The 13,210-nt window shown below is 45.0% G+C and overlaps 7 protein-coding genes across 7 annotated transcripts; 4 read left to right on the top strand and 3 right to left on the bottom strand.

The window, feature by feature from the left end:
* The first annotated feature begins 211 nt into the window (after window positions 1-211).
* On the top strand, window positions 212-1,596 carry POJ06DRAFT_243776 (nucleophile aminohydrolase). Its single transcript, XM_056186408.1, has 4 exons — window positions 212-448; window positions 503-610; window positions 665-1,128; window positions 1,186-1,596. The coding sequence occupies exons 1-4, from the start codon at window positions 320-322 to the stop codon at window positions 1,340-1,342; spliced, it is 858 nt and encodes a 285-aa protein (XP_056047615.1). The 5' UTR covers window positions 212-319; the 3' UTR covers window positions 1,343-1,596.
* Window positions 1,597-1,602: 6 nt separating this feature from the next.
* On the top strand, window positions 1,603-3,134 carry POJ06DRAFT_14344 (nucleophile aminohydrolase). Its single transcript, XM_056184559.1, has 7 exons — window positions 1,603-1,871; window positions 1,931-2,019; window positions 2,093-2,120; window positions 2,182-2,344; window positions 2,398-2,576; window positions 2,629-2,676; window positions 2,732-3,134. Exons 1-7 carry the CDS (start codon window positions 1,746-1,748, stop codon window positions 2,918-2,920), a joined length of 822 nt encoding a protein of 273 aa, XP_056047614.1. The 5' UTR covers window positions 1,603-1,745; the 3' UTR covers window positions 2,921-3,134.
* A 100-nt stretch (window positions 3,135-3,234) lies between these two features.
* Window positions 3,235-5,809, top strand: POJ06DRAFT_243766 (P-loop containing nucleoside triphosphate hydrolase protein). The gene is made up of 10 exons (XM_056186407.1): window positions 3,235-3,333; window positions 3,393-3,473; window positions 3,524-3,654; window positions 3,704-4,198; window positions 4,256-4,445; window positions 4,506-4,754; window positions 4,805-5,193; window positions 5,247-5,435; window positions 5,486-5,554; window positions 5,614-5,809. Exons 1-10 carry the CDS (start codon window positions 3,309-3,311, stop codon window positions 5,722-5,724), a joined length of 1,929 nt encoding a protein of 642 aa, XP_056047613.1. The 5' UTR covers window positions 3,235-3,308; the 3' UTR covers window positions 5,725-5,809.
* POJ06DRAFT_243764 (uncharacterized protein) lies at window positions 5,810-6,558 on the bottom strand. The gene has a single exon (XM_056186406.1). It carries the CDS (start codon window positions 6,403-6,405, stop codon window positions 5,959-5,961), a length of 447 nt encoding a protein of 148 aa, XP_056047612.1. The 5' UTR covers window positions 6,406-6,558; the 3' UTR covers window positions 5,810-5,958.
* An 809-nt stretch (window positions 6,559-7,367) lies between these two features.
* POJ06DRAFT_264983 (uncharacterized protein) lies at window positions 7,368-9,255 on the top strand (the record flags this gene model as incomplete). The annotated part of the gene is made up of 2 exons (XM_056189036.1): window positions 7,368-9,076; window positions 9,126-9,255. 2 exons carry the CDS (start codon window positions 7,368-7,370, stop codon window positions 9,253-9,255), a joined length of 1,839 nt encoding a protein of 612 aa, XP_056047611.1.
* Window positions 9,256-9,657: 402 nt separating this feature from the next.
* Window positions 9,658-10,498, bottom strand: POJ06DRAFT_191250 (uncharacterized protein; the record flags this gene model as incomplete). Its single annotated transcript, XM_056184836.1, has 2 exons — window positions 9,658-9,991; window positions 10,053-10,498. 2 exons carry the CDS (start codon window positions 10,496-10,498, stop codon window positions 9,658-9,660), a joined length of 780 nt encoding a protein of 259 aa, XP_056047610.1.
* Window positions 10,499-10,871: 373 nt separating this feature from the next.
* On the bottom strand, window positions 10,872-13,092 carry POJ06DRAFT_243758 (uncharacterized protein). Its single transcript, XM_056186405.1, has one exon. It carries the CDS (start codon window positions 12,949-12,951, stop codon window positions 11,056-11,058), a length of 1,896 nt encoding a protein of 631 aa, XP_056047609.1. The 5' UTR covers window positions 12,952-13,092; the 3' UTR covers window positions 10,872-11,055.
* Window positions 13,093-13,210: the final 118 nt, after the last annotated feature.

Genomic DNA, 13,210 nt, shown 5'->3' with positions numbered 1-13,210 from the left:
GACTCGCGACGCGTGAACCAAGTTGACTGAACGTATAGTCACGTGATGATGAAGGCACAATCGTATGCAGACGTGATGCAGTATTTATGCGTTAAATATGTCAGTGCTTTTACGATTAAGGATACAACTGTCAATTTGTTATGGTAACTATAGCCGCGTCTTGGGTTTAAGGCCGAACAGCTGCGAAGCGTCAGCAATCTGTAATAAGAGGCAAGCCATAATACTGCCCACACTTTCTTAACAAATTGATTGGGTTGGCTGTTTGACCGTCGAATAAAATTCATATTTTATTCAGGAATTATTTATTGCACTTTCAAACATGGATGCTATTGTTGCGAGATATTCTAGAACTCCCGGTGTTGAGCACGATGACCTACCAGGCGAAGAGCAGCATGACTGCTCTGCGCCATCCTCATTACCGCTCTTGAGTTTACCTCCTATTTCACAAGTAATATGATTTGACAGAAAATCACTCACTGAATTATATCTGACTCTTGATTAGCCCACAGCGTTCCTACGAGCACATACTGATGATGCGTCTAATCCAGATTGTAAGATCAAGATCGCTCATGGTACCACGACACTGGCGTTCAGATTCCAAGGTGGCATCGTACGTGTTCCTTATTTCTTTGTCCCAATAATCGACTTACCTAATCATTTATAGGTGGTTGCTGTGGATTCGAGAGCTACGGCAGGTAATTGGATTGCGTCACAGACAGTTAAGAAAGTAATTGAGATCAATCCGTTCTTGCTTGGCACTATGGCCGGAGGCGCTGCCGATTGTCAATTTTGGGAAACATGGCTAGGAATACAATGTCGCCTTCATGAACTACGAGAGAAGAGCCGAATCAGCGTTGCTGCCGCGAGCAAGATACTTTCGAATCTCGTCTATTCTTATAAGGGAATGGGCTTGTCTATGGGCACAATGATTTGCGGCTACACAAAGCTTGAGGGCCCAGCAATCTACTATGTCGACAGTGATGGTACTCGTCTGAAGGGAGATTTGTTTTGTGTTGGATCTGGACAAACATTTGCGTATGGTGTTTTAGACAGTGCCTACAAGTGGGACATGTCTGTTGAGGAGGCACTGGCTCTTGGTAAGCGGAGCATCTTAGCGGCGACTCATCGGTAAGTCTTCCTAAATATGTTTGTTTGAGGGATGTTGTTTCTTATGGTATATTATAGCGATGCATTTTCAGGAGGTTCCGTCAATCTCTACCATGTCAAAGAGTCGGGTTGGACGTTCTATGGAAATCACAATGTGGGGGAACTATTCTGGAAGACGAAAGCCGAGGAACAGTCTTTCGAGAATGTGCCAACAGACTTCACTGCTGATGCTTAGGCTAGCTGGTTCTTGTCATATCATGATCTACGTATTATATGCCATTCGTCTCATTTTGAGCCATTTTATCTAAACACTAGTTCCGTAATTCCGTGCTGCAAGTCAAACAGTGTGGTATATCTATGCAGACTTAGAATCTAGCATACATTTGTTTCACGTGGTGTGTTATTTAATTGCTGGTATTCCCTTGTAAAGCGATCTGGATCTCTGTCCGACGAGATTGGTAATTTATCCTTAGAGTGGTAAAATATTAAGGGTTTCGTACCAGAATCTGGTTTCAGGGCGTTAGATCGTGTCGCTGGCGGAGCATGTCATCAGTCATCAGCAACACGGCACCTCCCCTCATATAATAGATATTCCGTTGCAGTTTTAGGCTATCATCTGTCTAGGATTGATTTTGAAAATGCCTGGTTTTAATTTTGATAACTATCAGAGAAACAATTTTCTGGCCTCCAAAGGTTATCCTATTCCGAAGGCAACGTCGACTGGTACTACCATTGTAGGCTGTCGATTCGATGGTGGTGTTGTGGTATGATTGCTCTGCACTACATTCGTTGTGTAGTTGTACGAGGTCGTTAACTGCTGTAGATTGCTGCGGACACTCGCGCTACCGAGGGTGATATTGTTGCAGATAAGAACTGTGAAAAGTTACATCGGATCTCCCCCACAATTTGGTGGTAAGTACTCATATCAATTGTCGGTTCTGTATGCCCAGCGTACAACAAGTTCGTGCTAAACATTAGAATATAGTGCCGGTGCTGGAACTGCAGCAGATTGCGTATGCATATTTGTCGCTTGAATTATTTGATTTGAATTTGTCATCTGACCTGCTTGACTAGGAATTTGTGACACAATTGATGTCATCCACTCTAGAACTTCATGCTTTAAGCACCGGCCGAAAGCCAAGAGTTGTCACTTGCCTCACTCTCCTCAAACAGCATCTATTTAAGTATCAGGGCCATGTTGGTGCATATTTGATTGTAGCCGGTGTTGATCCAACAGGTACAAGACTCCGTAGATGGAATTTGATTGATTTCATACTGACTACGCTGAAGGGCCACGATTGTTCTCCATCCACGCTCACGGCTCAACTGATGTCGGATATTACCTATCATTGGGATCCGGATCAATGGCGGCTATGGCTGTTCTTGAGACTAAGTGGAAGCAATCACTTACTAAGGATGAGGCGATGTCCCTTTGCGCTGAGGCTATTGAAGCGGGTATTTGGAACGACGTAAGCTGTACTAACTCTGTCGTTGCCCGGTAGTTTATTAATATTCTTCTAGCTTGGATCCGGATCGAATGTTGATATGTGTGTTATGGAGGTTGATAAGGTATGTCTGCAATTGCTAAACGTGTTGCTCTTCGATGCTGACTACCTGAACTTAGCCCGCTGTGCTATATCGCAACTACCGCACTCCAAATGAGCGCTCCATTAAAGAAAAGTCGTACAAGTTTCCAAGGGGGACTACTGCTATCTTGAAGGAAAAGGTGTGGCCTGTTGTCGATGCAGTTCCCTTCGATATTTTTGAGGAGACTATAATAAGGGAGGGTGACAAGATGGAGATTGATAGCTAAGCTATAGAATTGATCGGATGTTAATCTCGCATGCAATTCTGAAATGTATTTATATTGCGGTGACAAAGATCAGACTTTAACATTTTGACGACGGGGGATTGAATTGCCTGCAAGTTACAGTCACATGACGAGACAATTAAGAGTTACAATATTATTTGAATCGTGGCTATATGTACGTATTCTCCCGTAGAGTAGATATTCTGGATTTATCGTCATGACATACGTCTAACACTGGTCGCTCTGGCCGCTAGCATCATGCGGCTCAAAGGTGGCATCGCGCAAAAAAACTTAAACCCGAGGTCAAAGAAGAGACCATCTGGTAATCGCAACCTCTATTCATACGAGGTACGCCGCCTTGGTGTCGATAACTTGAGAAGCGAACATAAGGATGCAACGGCTACCCATATCCGAAGGTGATATGTCTGAAGTGTGAGCTATACGCAGTACGTTGACTGATTTTGATTTCGAATAGTTCGCAGTGACCTTGAAAAGAAATTCTCTAAGAATCGCATAACTATCCTTGTTGGTGAGACTGGTAGCGGCAAATCAACGCGTGCGGATGCCCTAGAAGCACATATGCTATGCTTGGCTAATATCAATTAGAGGTTCCTCAATTTATCTCAAGTTTAAACAATGGAAAGGAAAGAATTGCAGTGACTCAACCGCGACGAGTTGCTGCCATCAACTTGGCGAAACGGGTTGCGGAAGAGACTAAGACGACTCTCGGTCAAGATGTAACGAAATTGTGTAGCCTTCTTTTTGAGTACGGCTGATCTCGTGTAGGTCGGATATTCTGTACGTTTCCAAAATATGAGCAGTCCAAAAACAAAGATCAAGTACTTGACAGACGGCATGTTACTCCGCGAGTTGCTTCTTAATACCAACTTAGATCAGTATACTACCATCATTCTTGACGAGGCGCATGAAAGAACTATAGTTACAGATCTTCTCATGGGATTTCTGAAAACCCTTTTGCGAAAGAGAAATGATCTGCGGTTAATAGTAATGTCGGCGACACTTGACGCCGATAAGTTCAGGAGGTTTTTTGACGGTGCAGAGGTTTTATACGTACAGGGACGGAGGTTTCCAGTTCAGAGATATTATCTGCCGAGGCCAGTAGAAGATATAGTGGACGCAACAGTTCGAACAGCCATTCAGATCCACACTGGCGAGCCAATGGGTGATATTCTTGCTTTCCTGGCTGGCCAAGAAGATATTGATAAGGCTGTTGATCTCCTGAACGACATAACAGAGAATCTGCCAAAAGGAGTACCAGAAGTGAGCGTCCGACGGATTTACTCGTTCTTGCATCTAGGCTAATGGATACTGATGTAGCTGGTTGCTCTACCATTATATGCTGCTCTTCCGCAACAACAGCAGCTGAAAGTCTTCGAGAAAGTCCCGGGAAATAAGCGGAAAATTATACTTGCAACCAATATTGCTGAGACGTCGCTAACGATTTCTGGGGTGCGATTTGTTATCGACGGGGGAACGCATAAAGTCAAAGTCTGGAGGCACGACCTGGGTATGAGCAAAGTTTTTGGCTTTTGTACATGTCTGGCGGACGAAGATTGATAATAATTAGGCTTGGATAGTTTGCTAACTATGCCCATTTCGAAATCCAACGCATCGCAAAGAATGGGTCGAGCCGGTCGAGAGGCTGCGGGCAAGTGCTATCGATTGTACACGGAAAATGATTATCACGGGCTTAGAAGTCAAAGCGAGCCAGAGATTGAACGATGTGACGTGGCATTTCCTATCTTGACGCTGAAATTGGCTGGAGTCACAGATGTATTAGGATGGAATTGGTTGGAACGGCCTAGTAAAGGAGCCAGTAAGTAAGCAGTCTTGTTTTCACAACGATCTTGAGACTAACCCGAACAGTTCTGTCTGCACTTACACAACTTTATGTGCTAAAAGCTTTAGATGACGAGGGCCAGATTACTGACCTTGGTAAGAAAATGGCTGTGCTTCCTTTACCGCCACATCTAAGCGCCGCTCTGTTAGACGCGCACCGGAAAGGAATTTCAGATCCTGTGCTTGATATTGTGTCATGTTTGTCAATAGAGAACCTGATTATGAATCCGCATCCGGACAAGCGCGACGAGGTCAATGAAAAGAGACTTCCGTTCATCACTGCCAGTGGTGGAATGGGCGACTTGATAGTTCTACGTAATTACGTGCAACACTATCGCAGCCTATTGTCATCCGAAGACCGGAAAGTTTGGTGCAAAGAACTATATATTAATTACAGGGCCATGTCGAATGTGGAGGTAGGCTTATATAAAAGTTCCGTCCGAATTTCTGTATTAATCAGTCGAGGCAGGACATTCGAAAGCAGCTAGAAATATATTTGAAAGCTGGAAATGGCAGTAGCCAACCAGGAGATATTGGAGATCAATTTGGACCGTCAACGTTAAACGAGCAGATCATACAATGCTTCCTGAAGGGTTTTGTTGCCAATACAGCTCTGAGCTTGCCTGGGAGGACTTATCGCACGATAGCTGGAGGACACGTACGGGCACATTTTTTTTCTTTTTAGGCGAAATTCGTTAACAATTCTAGACTATTAATATACATCCGTCCTCTTCTGTATTTGGTAAGAAAGTCGACGCTATCATGTATACTGAATACGTACGTTTGTAATATTGGCCCTTCCTAGCTCTTGGGGATCTAGTCTAATTTCGTTGTAGATCTTTACCACAAAAGCCTATGCTCGAAATGTTAGTCCTATTGATCTGGAATGGCTTCAGCGGATAGCACCTCATTTCCTTAGCAGGAGAACAGCTGCCAATGACTTTTAGACTGCAAAATAAACTCTCGGATATTGACGGATTCAGGTTAAATATGTATATAGAAGGTATAAGCACGACTAGACTGTACATCATCTTGTATTTTTACTTCAATATATAACGTATTTTGGTTTACACAATCGTGTTCCATTTTCTGCCATACTAAAATATCGAGTTCTACCAAAACTCCTAAACACCAGACGTTACCCATGTACCGTCCATCGACACCCTATACTAACGATCACCCTATGCGTATACTTTCAGACATCTGGTCTCTCTGTGGGTATCTTCACAGGCCAACGAGCAATATCGAGCTCCACATCGAATGCACGTAATCGATCCCCAGTAACCACAGACGCTGCATAAATGCCTCGTAGGATACCTCGAAGGTTCAACTGCCGCACTATAGAATTCACGTGTTCCGGTCTCGTCCTCGTCAAAGAGGTTAGATATGTTCTTTTTCGAGGCTAAAATGCGCCGAACTGCAGGCGTTTTGCCCGACGATCGCGCACCTTCAGCTTTGGGGACCTCTATTTTCACACCCTCGTTGTAGTTTTCTCGCTCTAGGTCCGCTAACCGCCGATTAATTGTGCGCTGGATGGCAGCAGAATTAGATTGTCGGATCGGACCCTTCTTGCGTCCAGGTGCCGTGGAAGACGCCGTGACCTTTTGCACTAGCTCCACTAGTGGCATGGCTCAGTAAGTCAAGTCTCCGCAGTCTTGTTGTCAAATAGCGTATGGCAATCGAACTCTCAATCTACAATGTCAGAGGACCAATGCGGGGATCATTGTTGTGGCAATTCTATATGCGGATTATTGTACATGAATAGATTGCGGACTTTGAAGGGTCAGGGCGGAGGGTCGAATCTTCCACTTAAAGGCCTAGAGACGAGCAAAACTCTAACGGTCGATTAACTAACTATGACAGGGTTTAGGGTTTAATTAAATGTGGATGGTAAGTGCCGAAAGCGTCAAGTACCGGGCGCATGATGCCTGTTTCAGTCCATCAAGCGCTTCATTCAGTACGGAGGAGATCTAATCTAATCAGTTGGTTTTTTGCTTGCTGTAATGCATGCCAGACGTATTGAAGTTGCTACTGTACATGTATAAAAGATCTACCTCGTACCATTGTGTTTTGAAGTAGTCAACAGCTCGTGAAGTGAAACCTTGCGTAACTCTTCAGTCTTCATGCGTAAAGGTCCTAGTGTGGCAGTTTAAGCTGCGCGTAGTATACGGGGTGACGACTACCACCCAGTACATGAACAGGAGAAACGCTTATTGAAGGGGTCCTAAAAGTGGAAGTCCCAACTCCCAAGGCGAAAGTAGCTCGCAGAGTCCCAATCATTTGACAAAACTTTGTTCTCGAAAACAGCTCCAAATTAAGTAAAAGTAACAACAGTGCCTGACGCGTCGATACTGTTCTACTTGCAACTGCGACGCGTGACTGAGCGTGCCAGAGTTTTAGTATCCTTATTCCGTCATTGACGGACAACAGCGGGCGTAGAGCCTAATCCATTCCAACGTTTGTTGGCCTATAGTAACTGGTAAATCGTTCTCCTGCTGGGTGCGATATTTCTCTTTCGTCCAGCGCTGACGATTAGCATAAGCAAGCAACGCGTGAACTACAGCCAAACGCATTTGTCTGCACAGCACAGATGTTGTCGACGCCAGGGCAAGTGTTATCCTTACCTTGTGAATCACCTACGAACGGTAATGATGAAAGGCGCGGTGACCATCTTGCACATGGGGATCTCTCTCCGCTTGCTGCATTCATCTCTCGACATCGTCTGCTCTCCGAAGGTCTAACTAATGAGCCACAAAATCGTCATGCAGATGCGTCTCGAGCCAGCTGGTCGCGTCATCGATATTCTAAATCAACTGGGGCACTGGAGAGTAAGATAGTTAATGATGCTGGAAACAACGACACATTTGGTGGTGATACATCCTGGTATGGCAGTAATTTCCCGGCTCGGTCAACATTTCAGTCCGTTGATCCCTTTAAGTCAGGGCGATTGGGATTTATTGACGATTATTCGGATAGCGGCACCGGCCGTTCAGAATCTGGTCTAGATCAAGCATGTAATGCACCGATTTCCGAATGGCATTCGTCGCGGCCCAGTGCCAATCCATCATTTTCATCCCATGCGGCAACTGCTCAGCGACTGATCAAAGCGAATATTCGAGACGTATCTTATCCAGCTTTTAAGGATTTGCGCCAGAGTAATTTGAACTGCAGCGTTTGCAAACGTGAGGAGACTATTCAGCTGGCGATTGAGCCTCATTCGCCAGGTCAGGTAGAGGAGCTGTCGTCGTCAGACAAATCTCATAACACCGATCGATACATATATAACTTTTCACGTCCACTTAGCGATCAGCTTGCTGATGTTCATTTCGACATGTTAGCGAAACGTGTCCCGTCGTCGCCTGTAGATATATCGGTGCACCGCCAAGCTCGACCGGATGGTGCTGAGAAGCTAGTGCAAGATGTTATCACGGAATCTGAGCTAAGTGTGACAAAGATCAGGGAGAAGAGAAACGACAATTATGGCGCTGTACGACCAATTCCAGTGGGCTCCCTGTCTGGCGACGTAGCAGCCGGTTTCAGCCTCAACACCATTCTTGCTGCTCCACGAAGTGCATCTAATCCTACTTCCCCCACCAGGCCATCAGCAGGACCCTCCCGTTTAATTGCTCAAGCCAGAGCTCCAAGTCGTTCTCCAAGGCGATCGAATTCAGCAGCACCAGATTTACCGGCATCTGTAGGATTTATGTCAACATCAGACGTGTTTGATCCCTTTGCCGATTTGCCGGAATTGCGGTTTGCATCTAGTATTACGCCGGAACAGCATGCTGCCCTCGGTATCAGGTTTCATGAGAGCGGCGAGTTGCAATATTCCTCATATCATCTACGCAAAGCAGCGCACGGTTCCGATGTTACAGGAATGATTCTGTATGGTCTGGCACTGCGCCATGGCTGGGGTGTAAAAGTGAATACTAGAGAGGCATTTATATGGCTTAATAAGGCTGCTGGCGTTGCTGCTGACAAAGCGTCGGTAGTTGGTCCTGACGCCGAAAGAGGGAGAAATTTATGCGACCAGTTGACGAAGGAGAGTAAGGCTCAGTTGGGCCTGGCCATGTATGAGCTTGGAGTGTCCTATTTGAACTCCTGGGGCGTGGGAAAAGATGAACCCATGGCAATGACTTGCTTTGACATTGGCGCACAGCTCGGAGATCCTGATGCGATGTCAGAGTTAGCGTCACTGTGGTGTAGGAATGGACCAGGTCGCAAAAAGGACCTCCATAAGGCTGCTGCACTATATCGTGAAGCTGCAGATAGAGGAGTAAGCGCAGTGGGCAATAGTTGGTATGGAGTGACGCTGCTCAGTTTTTGAAGTCTGCTAACGCTCCTATAGGATCTACAAAGAAAAATATACGCAACCGAAAGATGAGAAAGCTTGTGGGAGTAATAGGGAATGTCCAGACGGTGCAGCGGTTGGTCAGAAGAAGTCGCTGTTCTCAAGTAGGAAGAAGTTTTACCAGTAGATAATTACCGCCTTTGCTATTCTTGCTTATTTTTTAAAGTTATACGTGATTACAGCGGTTTTGGATAATTGAGTATATCTGTAGAAAAACAGCAATAATCGGGAATTTTGATCTACGCGATGTAACAACTTGAACTAATTGTAGCACTGTGTATTAGAAAGTGTTACCATCTGGAGTGATACATTCTGTTCGAAAGTATGTTGGAAACGACCGAACGTCACACTCAGTTATATATATCCTATCTACAAAATATATGTACGCCTTGTTATGGTAAAATACACAATCCGATCCAATATTAACCAAATCAAATAAGGTCGCACTTAGACACAAAGACGCAACACGTAGCCCACCCACCAACGCCATGAATGCAGAGACTAGACAACATACATAATACAGACCGTCTCACCTGAGAACCTTTATTACATCCTCATTATCCGTGCCATACCCTTGTCCACTTTCTAGTTCCATCATCGGATCATGTCGAATCTTTTCTCCTTTCGCTCTTATACGTATGCTTTCGCTATAAGTCCACTTGGGGTGGACATTGGAGCATTCTCTGCCTTTCGGACAAAATCCAGTGAGATAAAATTCGCACATTGTCCGTCTAATATGCCGCTTCGGACAATCAGGACCTAGCCGACAAAACCCGCGCTCGTAATTCTGACATGAGGGAATTCGTGATTGTGGATCAATGTGTAAATACAAGCAGTCTGGTGATTGCGTGCAGAATCCATTTCTAGCTTCATGTTAGCATACTGTGGCTAATTCACAGGAACGTGGAAGTTTGTATAGCTTACCTAGCAAAGAATGTGCATTCCGGCATCTTTCGCAAGTTATACTCGTGAAGAAATTCGCAGGCATCACCCTTTTTACATAAACCACGAAGCCAGTGCTTGCAAACTACTCTATTTGGAGTTGATGGCTGCACATGTCTATCTGGGCAAGCGTTGCCTAACTCACATTTGCCTTGAAGGAACTTTTTGCAGATTGGTCGGTTCGGATCGATCCCAAACTGATACTCCTTGCGCAAGAATGGTTCGAAGGCGAAATGCAAATCATTGTCAATCAGTGGCGCAACCGCCTGCTCTGTAACGGGTTTCTGAACCTTTGCTGTGGTATGAGATCCATTGGCGTTACCATTCGCTCCTGATGTTGTTGTTTGAGGATTTCCAGATGGCGGAAATTGTGATCCAATACCGTAAAAGTTAAGAGGAAAGTACTGTTGCGCTGATATACCATTCATGCCACTCATGATCTTTAGAGGTTATGCAAAGGAGATAGAAGAGGTACCTAGCGATATCGAGCGGTCTAGTAGGTCACACTCTGCTCTCAATACCCAAACCCTAATTGCTAAGACGAAAAGGTTGCCTGCTGAGTAATCGTAATTTGCTTGTCACGAATTCGGTGCTAGAATCTTTCAGCATAGACTTTCATCCTAGATTCAAACGGAACAACATAACAAGAGCACACCTAGAAGCTATATATGGCCAAAATCACTTAGTAGAATATAGACAGTGGTATATGTGCTGGTGGGTTCTTGTTCTTGTTAGACAATACCAGGATATAAAATGGCGGAGTTTGGCGGACTAATAATAATGCCACGCTGTGCCGTGAGCCATCTGTCCAAAAATCTATTGTTTATTTCCGTAATACAAATCAAAATGCAATGACAACCCCATGATAGAAAATCCATTTATCCCATGCACCTAATAACCCATTAACCAAACTATCACATTGACACCGCACAAAATTTAGAGACTGAAGAACGATATAACACGAATCCAACTTAAATTCACATTGTCACTGACTGTCAACAAATGGGTCTGCAGACAAGGATACGTCGGATGAGAACTGATACTTGTCATCTTCTCGCACTTTGAAAAATTCTCGACGTCTCATCAATCTATTAACCTCATCAATTCTGCACCTCTCAAGCCACTTCTCTCTCCTTTGCTCAAAGCTCCTCGCAGCAGCACCCAACCCTTTCAAATCAGATAGGGGAACTTTTATCTGCATGCTCAGCTTTTGGAGACTCTCCTCTGGCCATTCATTAAATCCAACAAACTCGGTCTTGCCTCTCATGATGAAGGAGTGGTGACCATTTGATAACTGCATCACCACCAAATCTTGCCAATTCTCAGCAAACCATGAAATAACAGCCTGATTCAATCGATCCACAATAGGAGCGGACGCGATCAACTTTGCATAGCAATCAGCACCTCTCCATATAGCTGTTGCATTAAATTTGTTTAACTTCGATAGCACTAGATTAAAAAGATCTTCTATAGCGTTGTATGTTATAGATGGCGGCTTGTGATGGATACCTCGAGCTACTGAGAACACGATTCTCGGTTCCGCAAAATGAGCGCTGACAAAATCACCGCAATATTCGAGTAACGGGCTAACAATCGATTGATCCCAGTCATCCTTGAATATTGACGTTTCTGTATTCTTTCGCAGATTGTATAGCCGTAGGTAAAGGGGAGTAACGTTCGATACAGCTACTCGCGACTTCACTTCATCGACAAGATCTGCCTTCAATTCATCAGGAAGCGATAGCAAATTCCGCTTCCACAGAAATGAGATGTTGCTATGCTTCGCCAGCCATGAAATGCACGGTTTATAGAGCTCAGTGATGTTATTTTGGTATCCCATAATAGCTATTCCGGGCAAGAATCGTGCACACTGCGCACCGCTGCACGAAAATCCATGCGCTATCTTTATCAAGCAGTTCGTAACCCACCACTCCAAAGATTCGAGCTGCAAGAACTTCGCCGAAATAAGAGCGTCGACAAAGATATCAAATATATCTTGGGAAGGAGGATTGATGTCTGTCGTACATTTTGTCGAATTGATGTATCGAGCGAAGTCTGTCCACTTCCATGAGAATAGTAACTCCGCATCGTCCAAGTATATATATTGTACAATGATCGCAAGAGATAACGGCGTAAAATATTCTGATGACAATGTGTGCTCGTTCATAGACGCTTCGGAAAATGCAGAACGGAACATTGTCCTGAAGTATGGAACCCGCAGATCCAGCAGAAACTTATGCACAGTGAAGGATACCTTTTCTCCTTCAATCTTAAGGGTCATGTCTCCTTGGAACAGTTGGTCCTGCACAGAGAATGAAGAGAACGAGGACGCTGTGGTATTTTCTGAATCTTCAGTATAGTCGGTAACTGCATTACCTTCCATAGTGCTCGTATCGTGCGACTTGACGTAATTGCAAGAATATAGTATTCCATCATCCAAAGCCGACAGCATCTCTCTCTTTCCGCCCATCTTCTCCCAAAGGTTCCGAATGACCACTGGCCGATAGCAGCTGGCAACAAGCTTCCGCACAGCAAGGTCGTTCTCTGGTGATACTACCACGATAGTATACGGCAGATTGCATGGACTTGTCCTTGATAGGGTATCCACACCGTGGACTACCTCCTCGTGGACCGAGGAATAGATCTCGCCAAGCCTCGACAGCGGCTTGAAATACGTGACAGAAAGTAATGCGGAATGGGCCCAGATCCGGGAAGGTAGAGGTATCGTCTGCCTCAGTGAAGTGTGCTTATTATTGTTTGGCATCACAAACAACACATCTCCGTAACTGTCCTCTGGGTGTTCATGGAGTGATATTAATTGGTCCTCCAAAGAGAACTGGTCCGGTGGAATAGAGATCGGCTGTGTTAAAGGAGACGACATAGCTACTATCCACGCCCTCGCCGCGGCTACAATAAGTAACAAACTATGCCGGTGTATCCGTCCTTCTCAGTATTAAAAATGCGAGACTTGTTTGATCAAGGAAAGTGGTGTCAGTGGTGTCAGTGGTGTCAGTGGTGTCAGAAGAGCAGACAACTAAGGCCGACAGATTGCCGGCGGCGCGTGAGGCTGGTCGACTGCTTAAGCTGGCAATGTTCACATCTTACCGCGCGCTAGAGCGGAAGCAGCCGCACAGACACTT

The sequence above is a fragment of the Lipomyces tetrasporus genome (assembly GCF_029532465.1).
Source record: "Lipomyces tetrasporus strain NRRL Y-64009 chromosome Unknown POJ06scaffold_1, whole genome shotgun sequence".
Classification (NCBI taxonomy): Eukaryota; Fungi; Ascomycota; class Lipomycetes; order Lipomycetales; family Lipomycetaceae; genus Lipomyces; species Lipomyces tetrasporus.
Note: the sequence above shows the minus strand (reverse complement) of the source record. Positions and strands in the feature narration are given on the sequence as shown.

What these genes read in the sequence shown, in the direction of transcription:
- POJ06DRAFT_243766 (XM_056186407.1), top strand. Translation starts at nt 3,309, where the DNA reads ATGCAACGGCTACCCATATCCGAAG. An exon ending in ACGGCTACCCATATCCGAAG is followed by an intron (nt 3,334 to 3,392) that starts GTGATATGTCTG and finishes GATTTCGAATAG; the next exon opens with TTCGCAGTGACCTTGAAAAG. An exon ending in TGGTAGCGGCAAATCAACGC is followed by an intron (nt 3,474 to 3,523) that starts GTGCGGATGCCC and finishes AATATCAATTAG; the next exon opens with AGGTTCCTCAATTTATCTCA.
- POJ06DRAFT_243758 (XM_056186405.1), bottom strand. Translation starts at nt 12,951, where the DNA reads ATGTCGTCTCCTTTAACACAGCCGATCTCTATTCCACCGGACCAGTTC.
- POJ06DRAFT_243764 (XM_056186406.1), bottom strand. Translation starts at nt 6,405, where the DNA reads ATGCCACTAGTGGAGCTAGTGCAAAAGGTCACGGCGTCTTCCACGGCA.
- POJ06DRAFT_14344 (XM_056184559.1), top strand. Translation starts at nt 1,746, where the DNA reads ATGCCTGGTTTTAATTTTGATAACTATCAGAGAAACAATTTTCTGGCC. An exon ending in GATTCGATGGTGGTGTTGTG is followed by an intron (nt 1,872 to 1,930) that starts GTATGATTGCTC and finishes TAACTGCTGTAG; the next exon opens with ATTGCTGCGGACACTCGCGC. An exon ending in AAGCGGGTATTTGGAACGAC is followed by an intron (nt 2,577 to 2,628) that starts GTAAGCTGTACT and finishes ATATTCTTCTAG; the next exon opens with CTTGGATCCGGATCGAATGT.
- POJ06DRAFT_243776 (XM_056186408.1), top strand. Translation starts at nt 320, where the DNA reads ATGGATGCTATTGTTGCGAGATATTCTAGAACTCCCGGTGTTGAGCAC. An exon ending in TCAGATTCCAAGGTGGCATC is followed by an intron (nt 611 to 664) that starts GTACGTGTTCCT and finishes AATCATTTATAG; the next exon opens with GTGGTTGCTGTGGATTCGAG. An exon ending in ATCTTAGCGGCGACTCATCG is followed by an intron (nt 1,129 to 1,185) that starts GTAAGTCTTCCT and finishes GGTATATTATAG; the next exon opens with CGATGCATTTTCAGGAGGTT.